This window comes from Pagrus major, chromosome 23 (genome assembly GCF_040436345.1).
Source record: "Pagrus major chromosome 23, Pma_NU_1.0".
In the NCBI taxonomy this organism is placed as follows: Eukaryota; Metazoa; Chordata; class Actinopteri; order Spariformes; family Sparidae; genus Pagrus; species Pagrus major.
This window is the reverse complement of record NC_133237.1, coordinates 22,648,185-22,658,987: the sequence shown is the minus strand read 5'-3', so window position 1 is coordinate 22,658,987 and position 10,803 is coordinate 22,648,185. Positions and strand designations below refer to the sequence as shown.

General features: G+C 41.3%; 1 protein-coding gene across 1 annotated transcript; it reads right to left on the bottom strand.

Annotated features, from left to right (window-relative positions):
* Window positions 1-3,085: 3,085 nt before the first annotated feature.
* Window positions 3,086-4,180, bottom strand: gper1 (G protein-coupled estrogen receptor 1). The gene has a single exon (XM_073494960.1). The coding sequence runs from the start codon at window positions 4,178-4,180 to the stop codon at window positions 3,086-3,088; it is 1,095 nt and encodes a 364-aa protein (XP_073351061.1).
* Between the last annotated feature and the right edge of the window lie 6,623 nt (window positions 4,181-10,803).

The window sequence follows — 10,803 nt, the reverse complement described above, 5'->3', positions numbered from 1 at the left end:
TGTTTTGTCTATCCTGATTAATATGCATGAAGGGGTAACATCCTAGAAACATCTTTCAACATGATTCAGTCCAATACAACACCAACTGTACAGCCTGAAACTGAATATTAATACATATTTTATTGCACTTTTGTGCAATGTTACTTTGTTTGGCACCTAATAAAGTGGTCACTCTGTGTGTATTGGCCACTCTGATGTCTTTGAGCAACAGCAGCAGGGGTGGGGGCTCCAGTGAAGCAAAACAACTGTGATGCTTTTGCAACAACTAGTCCCATTTAGTCGATAAAAAGTTGCAGAATTTGTCTCTACATTACATTATCATCATCATTTGGCTGCGTAAAGATGTTTACCTGCCCAATGTTACACATGAAAAAGCTAAAGATATTATACTGTTTTTTTTACCAAATTAATTTTCCCTCACAAACTCATTGTTTGATCCAGCATCATCCAGAGGAAGCATTGAATGTAAGCAAGGGGAAAAGTCACACCCTTTTTCCTCTGTGACGTCAGTCACCACAAACCTTTAACCTTACTTGGTAGTCTCAGCTGTACACACAGTCCACTGTCAACCTCTTCTCACAGCATCTCCAATGTGTGTGTTTGTATGCGTGTGTATGTGTGATGTAAACAGCATGATCCTTTGCCTCTCACACAGTGTTGAACTTGGAGGGTACTGGCTCTGGTGTCTAGGTGTTACTTGTTTATATCAATGCACTTGACAGCTCTCATTGCATTATTACTTTCCTGTCTTCCTGCCTTTGAATCCTCTGTGCTGTTTATTCTAGCCTTCACACATGTCTAAATCCACATAAGGAAATACAAAAAAGCTATACTTAAACATGTCTTTGTCACGGCTAAAAGCTAACCACAGCTGAAATCTGAATGCTTTCTTACATAATGAGGATATGGGACATAAAGTGTTGTATTGGAAACAACATGCAAAAACATCTTTAGTACCATGTACCACAACAAGTTTTGCATTTTTGCAGCAGACCTCTAATAAACAATCACTTAAACAATCCTCAGCGCTGCTTTCCCAGGCTGCTGGGACTGTTACAGCTGGAATAACAGTTTGTGGTTTGGACTCCTGTTTTTCCCAGTCACGCCATTATCTCTGCCTGCCTCATGCAGAAACACAGCTCAGGCCCACCGCAGACTGGCAATACATAGATTTTAAGAATCGACGTAAAATACATCCACCTCTTTATTCCTACTGCACAGAACCAACTGTTTAAATGCAGTGTTTGTTTTTGTCTCCTTAAATATTCTGTAAATCCTATCATATTTCATATAATGCAGATGACTGTAAGAACTATTGAATTTAAGATATTACAGTACAGGGAAGGAATTTATAATGTTTGCCCTCACAGATCAACAAACATATAGGTGCCATAAAACTTTATGGCAGGTTTCATTAAACCCTCTGTTATTGAGCCTCTGAAATCTCTGAACTGTACATGTGTATCCTGGTAATCTGCATCTCATCAATCTGAAATAATGTGTTAATGAGCATCTTTGTTTAAAAGCATTTTGTAAGTAATTGTAAGTGCTGATATCCACATATCCAGTGATGACCTTGTGTGATGTCAGGCTTGGTTTTAACAGTTGTATTAACTGAATAAAACAAATGAGTTGAATCTGTTCACAGACAAAAAACAAACAAACCACAAACGTGCGGATGAAGTATGTGTTATGGAAAATTGTTTGTCACAGGCCCATAAGTTATGTCCACGGCTGGCCACTGCTGTTTATCAGAGTAATGTATGCTAAATATGGGTAAGAACAGAAGATTGAAGCAGCTTCATGTTGACAACATTAAGTGATGTGTTTACCCAGCCTCAACCCCTGCTGGCAAACAGCACCTCCTCCCTGGCATCATGCTCACAGGAACTGACAAGTGGCACAATTACTCAGTCATCTTTGAAATGAGCACTCACTGTTTCCTGCTCCCCCCCAAAAATGTTTCTAATATCACCTGTTAGTTTGATTGTGGTCAAAACATAAAGAGTGTAGCTACCCTGTAATTATTCCTTTTATCATACTTGAAGACATTTTGACAATTGAAACAAATTTCTTGTCATAAGTTTAACCAACAACTTCCATGTTGTATTCCTGGATTTTCTTTATTTCTAAAAAATCTTTTAACACATTTTGTGAACATTCGTCTGCATTGTCCAATAAATGTTTAGCAACACAAAAAGGGCATTTTCTTTCAACAACGGAAGAACGTTAGCTGAGATGCATGTAGCAAAGAGACCGTGAAAAGCAAGTCACTACTTCATGTCGCGCCATACATTGTTTTATGTTTTAAAGTCATTTTGTCATGATGGTGTTGATGTGAATGGTGCTTATGTGGGAGTTTCTTGATACATGCATGTTTACCTTTTTATGTTAAACAGGTGAAGGTTTGTGTGGGTTTTAACTGAAATGACCAATCTTTGCAGCTGAAACAAGCCTGATTAGATCTGTTGTGATCTGTTGTGTATTTCCTCTACACATCCTGCTTGAGCTGTGACACAGCCTTTGGTATTTTAACAGGTTATACCACATACACAGAAAGTGCTCTGGAAGATTTGTATTATAGATCACACAATGTAAAAGCTTCATTGCCCCTCTTACACAAAAGCTTCTGACATCTATCCATTAGTTATCAATGCCCACTGGCTGTACTTGAAAGGTAGATGCTGACATTTTGCTCCTCACTAGCATTTCATTTGCCTGCCTTGCCATCCAGCTAACTTTTTGAAGAAATAACACACCAAATACACTTAAAGAAATCAATCCAACGTGCAGATAAACATGAAAATAGCTTTAAGTACTGTACGTGCTTTGTTATCTACATACAAAGATGCACACATTGAGTAATTTTCATCTGTCTTTGAGTGCACATTCTTGGTGTTTTTGTGTTTTTGTTCAGAAAGTGAGCAGGTTAACTGAGACACTGATACAACTATGAGACAAAGCTAAATAACAGATAGAAAGCTGAGGTAATATTTCACACAGGGTGATATATCACTTTGATATGAAGAACTTTTAGCATGTTTTGTGCACACAGTTTCATAACACTTGTCCCTCTTCTTAACAGTCACACCTCTGACACCTCGCTCCTGACAGGGAGGCGTAAATTGAGGCCGTGGTGGCAGAAGCGGTTCACTACTGACCAGCTGGCCTTCTGCTTAATGAAGAGACGCAGCTTGTCCCTGAAGGTTTCTCCTAGAAAGCTGTAGATAATGGGGTTGAGGCAGCTGTTGGAGAAAGCTGCCAGGTTAACAATGTGGCCTGTGAGTGGGTAGTCATGCCACAGGGTGGTAGCAGTCCTCCGCGATGGGTCAGCTGTGCCCTGCAGCAGCTGGATGCTGATGAAGACATTCTCTGGCAGCCAGCAGATGAAGAACACCAGAACCACCACCACGATCATGCGCAGGGCCTTCTGCCGCCGTGGCCACAATCCACGGTGTTTCTGAGCTCTCATGAGGATACGCCCAATCAAAGAGTAGCATAGACCAATGATGGAGAAGGGCACCAAAAAGCCAATGGTTACCTCCAGCCACTGAATCTCAAAGACATTGGCAAAGCAGAAGTGCAGCTCACCCCTGTGCTGTGTCTGCACAATGGTGAAGGGGAGAAGGGTGGCCAGGATGGAGGCCATCCAGATGAGGCCGCAGCTGAGCTTGGCGTGTTGCATAGTCCTCAGAGGGCTGCTGCTCATCGAGTTAGCCAAGGCAATGTAACGGTCAAAGCTCATCCATGTGAGGAAGAAGATGCTGCTGTACATGTTGACCTGCAGGAAAAGGGACATGAAGGTGCAGAGGACAGCGTAGTCATAATACTTCTCATTCAGATTGAAGACCTCAATGAGGGAATCTGCCACCAGGATGAGGTCAGCTACAGCCAGGTTAACAAAGTAAAGGTCAGGGATGGTCATCTTCTCTCTGTGGTTCAGGTTCACCACCAGGATTAAGATGTTGCCAATAAATCCAATAGGAAAGAGGAGGATGGTGTACAGGCAGGACAGGAAGAGACCAATAATGTATGACTGGTATTTGTCTGAGTCTTCAGTCAAATACGTGGTGTTGTACTCATATGAAGTGTTCAGTTGTTCTGTACTGTTAACATATATCCAGACCAGAGATGTTGTCTGCACTTCCATACTGACTGTGGTTGGACTGTCTTGAATCATAGGCCACATGTAAATCACCTGTAGCTGCTACATCATTAGAGTCTGTTAGTTCCCAGTTATGTCTCTTTAAAGGGTGAATCATCTATGCTGTGTTGACATGCTGACAGAAGTCAGGTGTGTTTGAACACAACGGTTATGGTTTATTTGACCCCATGTTGGCATCAAGGTTCAGCTGACAATACATTCCAGATACAAAAAAGAAAAACCTCCATGTCTGAAAACCGTCCTTGGCCTTTTATAACCTGATGATTCACTTCATCCAGACTGTCCAAACGACGGTCCTGAGATTAGGGGGAGGATTTCTTTTTTGAGTCATCTGATTTGAGTGCTGCTCTGTCCCTCCAAGTCCACATGCATCTTTATTCAGCAAGCCTCGGCCAGAGACGCTATTGCTGTGACACCTGAGCTGTGGAGAGGAGACAAGAAAAAAAAATCAGAACACAAAAGAGAATTAGGTATGCAGACTTGAAAAAGAAGCAATCCAGTGTGCAGTTAAATTAGAATAACGTAGATTTATGGCCCTTGTATCATTAATGACAAAAAAACAAAAAATCATCCAGTATGAAAATCAAGTGAACTTTGGTGATAGAACGTGGATGAGGCCTAAAATGGATGGCAGACAACTACGTAAACACATTAACATTCAAGCTTCAGACTTAAGCAGATGCATTGAAATCTTCCTCAGCCATTCTGAGCTCACTCACTTGCCCAGACTTGATGACTATTGATTGCCAAGATGAAAACATATTTGTCATAAACATTTAGCAAACCTCTTCATTTTGACAAACGCCACACTCAGTTATGAGTGTATATAAAAACAAAATCTAGGTTCTATCTTTACTGCAAGATTTCTGTTACTAACAATCCTCTTCCTTAGTTGACGATTTTAGGCCCAGAATCTCAGACTTTCCCCAGTGATGGAAAGACTATTCTGTTCTCAAACATGACCTTTAGCAAGAATTCACGGACCTTCTTCAATATTAATGCATTCTTATTGACAGTAGTCTGGGCAGCAATAATTCAGCATGCATACAGACGAGAAATATAACATAACATTGCAATTTTTTAGCTGTAGTTTTGAAAGCAAACTCTCTAGTAAAAAATATACAAAATCCCACAAAAGTACAAGACATTTGTATTTGTATTTATAAGCTTCCATAGTTATAAAGTATCATCTTATTTATAGTCAAATATTCCAGTAACTGAAAAAAAAATATTTGAAAAATCAAATTGCAACCCAAACACTTGTTTCCATGTCTGACTCCCGAGTTATCCATTTGTAATACAGTAACAGGAAACAGTTCTTCTGTTCTGAGAATGTTTTGATTTGATAATCTTCTGCCAAAATCAGTAACACCTGATATTATGGGAAAGTGCTCTTTCAGAAATTGCAATAAGCAACTCCAGACGTGTAGGGAGCAAAATAAAGAGCTGGTTGATGGCATATTATACGATTCATTACGCAGCTGCATTCACAACACATGAAGTATCACTTGAAGTGAAATTTTACAGACACCATTTTTAAATGCAAAGATGTGGGAATCAGAAGCGGCACTTACTTTTTTAAATTTAGGATTTGATGTTCCTCCATGCTTGTCCGGTGCAGAAGTCAGAGAGACAGAGATTTGTAAATCCCATGTCCGGGCTTCTCTTCTGCACCACCTGCTGTTTGGCCCAACCCTGTCTGGAGAAGAGAGGAGGGCGGGAGAGACAGGCAAGAGATGATCTGTCACCCATGGTTTGTCACTATGCTTCATCAGATTCCCTTTTCTTTCTTGCCCAGTTTGTGATTCCAGGTGTCTGCTGAGCATCTACAAAGATCCAGCAACTGAACTGGCTGGGAGCTGATTTTAACACAAAGGAAAGTTTGGACAGTGTTTGCTTCAACCAGCTTGTGTTGTTATGGAAACCACTTATATTTTCTGCAGTATTTGTTCACCTGGGTTATCGAGCTCTTAGTCTTAAGGGTCGTGTCAACAAACTGCACATGACCTTTCTCAGTTTTTCCATCAATATGGTTGTAAAATATTTCTCCTACTGATCTGGATCGATTATTGATTCTCCCGCACAACAAAAAACATTGACCTTTGCCTGTTTAATGTTCATTCTCTGTTCAATGTTATGTTCATTCTCAATACTACAATTACATTCTGATAAGTCTGAAAAAACTGTGAGCCTTCGCTCTCAGTAAGGGGGAAAAAGAACAGACTCTTCGCTCCTGGGCAAGGAGTAACAATAATGTCATTTGAAATAATCTATGTGTCCAAGCTGTGACTACGGAGACCTATTTGATGTGGTGTTGGCTAGTGTCGCGTCTGCTGGGATGCATTAACTGCAGATGCCTGAGATAATTGCAGACATACAATAACCATCTGCTACCACAGAGCTATACGTATTGATACTGAGCAGACTTCTTGATATTAAAGCATAGTTGTAAAACTAAATCATCTTAGAAAACACTATTGATCTAATGTATTGATATCATATGGGCTTACTATGATTAAAGTCAAGTGGGTTTATTCCCAAATGATCAGCATGCAGTTGTAAAAACAGCAGTGGGTAGGAATCACATCTGATAACTAAAAGGATTAGAGGGGGAAAGGGTCCGTGTTCCATGACAAGAAGAATTTCCACTTTGCCTTAAAAGACAGAATGTGACTCTGAGATCTTAATAACATGGGAAGGTCACTTCATCCATAGACAGTCAGAGGGGAGAGAGAAGTCAAGGCCAAGGCCGGATCATTGCCTGGAGGTTTGGGGTTGCAGCTCCTTTGGCAGCGCCTTGCAGCAGCTCCAGGGCTTTGAATGTGATACAAACAGCAACAGGAATGATGCCTGCTGGCTAGTTGGGGCAGACAACCCCAATGCACTGCTACGCACATACCGATAAGATAACCAATATTTCACATTTTTGTATTTCTAAAATAGTTTCTAACCTGTACTTCATGCACACATGAGGGTAAGAACACAGACAAGACAACAGCAAGCTGGCTGCTCTTCTTCTTTTTTTTGTTCATTGACGGACTGCTAACCAACTTTAGAGGAGCATGCCCCCACCTACTGTGTCAGTGTGTGTAAATGCTGTGCTTCTCAAGTCAATGAAAGTAATCTGACTTCATAGTGTTGGCTCCATTTATCGGCTATACTGTAATTTCACCAATACACTATATGGCCGATTATATAAATTTCCCAATATTACGGAAATGACTTTAGTTAGCATGTTCAGTGGGGTGGGGGTGACCAAGTGACTTTGGATTATAACCAAACTTTGAGATGTTTTCATTGAAGAAAAATCCTGTCTCCTTTCCCCCAGTAGACAAACTGGGACCAGGCAATCTCCTCCCAAAGGGTTTGCTACCGAGAAGCCAGGTGTCAGTGGTTTGCTTCAACATGCTAAGTAGCATATTCAATGCTTTTGCTAACCAGCATATCATGACATGACGATTGTACTCTTTCCAGTCCTGTTTGTGGCTGATTTACTGCTCACTGTTAACCTTTTAAGAAACGGTTTGCTTTTCCAGGGGCATGGGAGCCATCGTAGAGTCACATCAGTCAGTCACTCAGTACGTTTCCATGGACACTTAAGTCGAGCTACAGTCATAGCTTGATTAGGCCATTTAATTGGACTTCTGCCATTGACCCAGTATACAAGCAGCAGGGGAGAATTGATTTATTGATGGAAGTATGTTGACTCCACCACTCAATGCCTGGCGTGGCAATTGTGGCGCATGGGCAGAACGCCAAGGCTAGTTCAAGTCCGACTAAGGTGTATACAAGAACTGGTTCCAGACTAGGCACTGGCCCGGAACCAGCACCTGAACTGCCTTGGTCAAAAAGGGGTATTAATGCTCTCAGGATCTCTGCCTGGAGACCAGAATAGTTGGGCACTCAGTAGTTGTTCAAGTGTGAAAAACTGAGGGCAGCATCTGACAGATGGGTCAAGCACTGGTTCCATCTTGGAGAAGTTATGTTCCTCTTGATATTAGTGCAGATGGCACACAGAGTCATGTCTTGAAAAACTGATTTTGGTATGGTCAGGAATTGGTACAGCAGAGCAGCAGTGATGGTCTGAAGGAGACAACAGGGTCAACAGCAGCAGGAAGCCCTGCTGGCACAGACACGTTTGGGTTTTGGACAAGAGAGGGAACAGCAAAGAACAGCCTCTGTGGGTTTGAAGCAGAGGATTTTAGTTGTAGTAGAAAGTGGACTCAGCAGCTTAGATGAAGAAAGGAGAGAACAGACAGTCTGAGGGGTCATACAGCGAGACAGATTTGTGAGAATTTCTCTCAGCTACCTGAAATCTCAGTTATTCAGTCCGCATGACTTCACACAGATAAGGGGAAAGTGGGGATGTGGAGGTCGGTGGAGTGGAAAGGTGCTGGTGACTGTTAAAGAAAGGAGGGAGGAGGAGAGGAAGAAAGGGAGGAGAGTGTGAATATTTCCTGAATAGTGATGACGTAAAATGAGAGCAAGATAATGAAGTATTACTCAAATGCAGCACTCAAGCAGAGAAGGTAAAATTGATTATATTTGTTCTCACTTTGGTGAAAACAGATCCGAGACATGTTACAGTTGAATAAACCAAATGTGACAGCACTGTTTGAAGCCCAGCTGAGAGCAGACTTGGTGCATATGTCATAATCCTACCTACAGGCTGCCAAGACTAAAAAGAGACGTTTTTGACATTTCTCGTCTTTAATGCACTTCCATGGAAGTGATTGGGTAAGGTAACGTAAGGTTAAGTAAACAGTGAGCTCATCTGGAAAATGTACCTCCAAGACCAGCTCCCAGAAAAAGGATCAGACATGCTCAAACAATGGCTGATGAGGAAGTATAATATAAACCACTTGAAGATATTGTGACATGTGTTGCAGCAGGATTATTTACAGCGACTGGTTGTTCTGTGTTATGTCTTGTTCTGTCAGTTACATGGCCGAGAAAAGTAAGTATGTCATCTCCCACCTTCTAGACTGGCCTCAAGTTTGTTTCATTGTGATATCTGTCACTCTGAATTTATACATTGTGCTCGAAACTGCTTCCTTTGTGAGACGTTTCCTACTGGATTGATGGGCTGAGTGGTTGTGAGAGAGGATGCACTCCCTGTATATCTCCACTGGGTGGCCCACTGGCATAGACAGTGAATATTGTTTGGTAAGGTGAACATCACTGTTCAAGCTTTGGCTGAACAAAATAAATGAGAAAAGAGGATGGTTTATGAAAGTGATTTCTGCACCAAAATACAGCAGGTGAGAGCGTTATGTTGGATTTTGTATTCTAATACTATCAAAGAGGCTAAAGGCGATATAATTGAATTATACGGTAAATGACAAGGGGAATCCAACGTTTGCTTTGGTCTCGGTCTATTAGTATGATAACCATGAAATCATACCACAACTATAAAAACATAGTATTATAGTAACTTTTGTTTTCTCGTACATGTATGAAAAGAAAAAAACAATACTTCCCATCCAGTGACACCTAATGAAGAAGAAAACATTACCAGTGCTGTTAATGGGAAGTTGTGGGCTTTAACTGCTTGTGGTTGGGGGAGTGAAAGTGGGAGGTCTAGAGGAGAGAGGGTATAACACCCTCATCTGCCTCCACTTACCAGTCTGATGTGCTTCTGGCTCCATCCAACATCTCCCACAGCCACAACCACAACCTCTGAATGGAACATCCTGCACAGTCCAGCTCCTCTGCACTGCTTCCAGGGCCATGTTTGATATTTAGCTGATGCTGGGATTTTATTGTTTGAGTATTTTTTTTATTTTTATTTTTTTATTCTCTGCTCTCATTTCTGAAGAGGAAAAGCAAAGAACAGAATTGGCAGGGGAGGAAGGGTGGATTGTTTTTAAAGCATCTGGTCCACTTGTCTCCACAGAGCTATATGTGATGTGGTGGGTCAAAGATGAAGACTCCTTCCTGAAGTCTCTGCTCTGAGCTGTAGGATTCACACGGTGGGAGCTTTCAAATATGTCAAGCCCACGTCTGAAAAGAAATATAGCTGTGTTATTCAGTTCGCCAATCGCAGTTATATGTTCTAAATTCAGGGCAATGATCAGTTAAATGTTTTACCTGTTTTATCAGCTCGAGGTTATTTACAATTTAGGAGCAAAACCATCTTGGCTTTACAGTGTATGGCCTTTTCTATTTGGTGTCATTATGGGGTCTCTCTGGGGTCTAACACTGTTCTCGTAGTTCAAGGATTCAGGGTTTTATTTCACTGCTTGCCCTCTTTATGACACTCTGGATTACAGTGTGAGATAGTTTTCCCCAACACTAGCTGTAACCTGTCTCATCTTGTTTTAGTCTTAACATTCTGCAGCCCAATTTGACCCACATTAAGAAAAAAAAGCTGCGGTCTGCGGGTGTGTGTGAAATCTGGGTGACAGCCAGATAAAACATTTAAAGCCACAAGCCAAAAGTTCTGCCTACATAGGTGGTCTGATGTGCGATGCTGTACATTTGACTGAAGTTGACCCTAATACTTTTGGTCTGGCTGAACTTTTAAAGGAGAAAAACAACATTAAGACTAATGTAGCACATTAAAAACTGTGCTTTGTCAGCGTAACCCCATTCCCAGACAGATGCTTGTACAGTTAAGAGCTTTTCCTGGTCTACTT

Bases quoted from the DNA above. Each gene is read 5' to 3' on its own strand.
- gper1 (XM_073494960.1), bottom strand. From the start codon at position 4,180: ATGATTCAAGACAGTCCAACCACAGTCAGTATGGAAGTGCAGACAACA.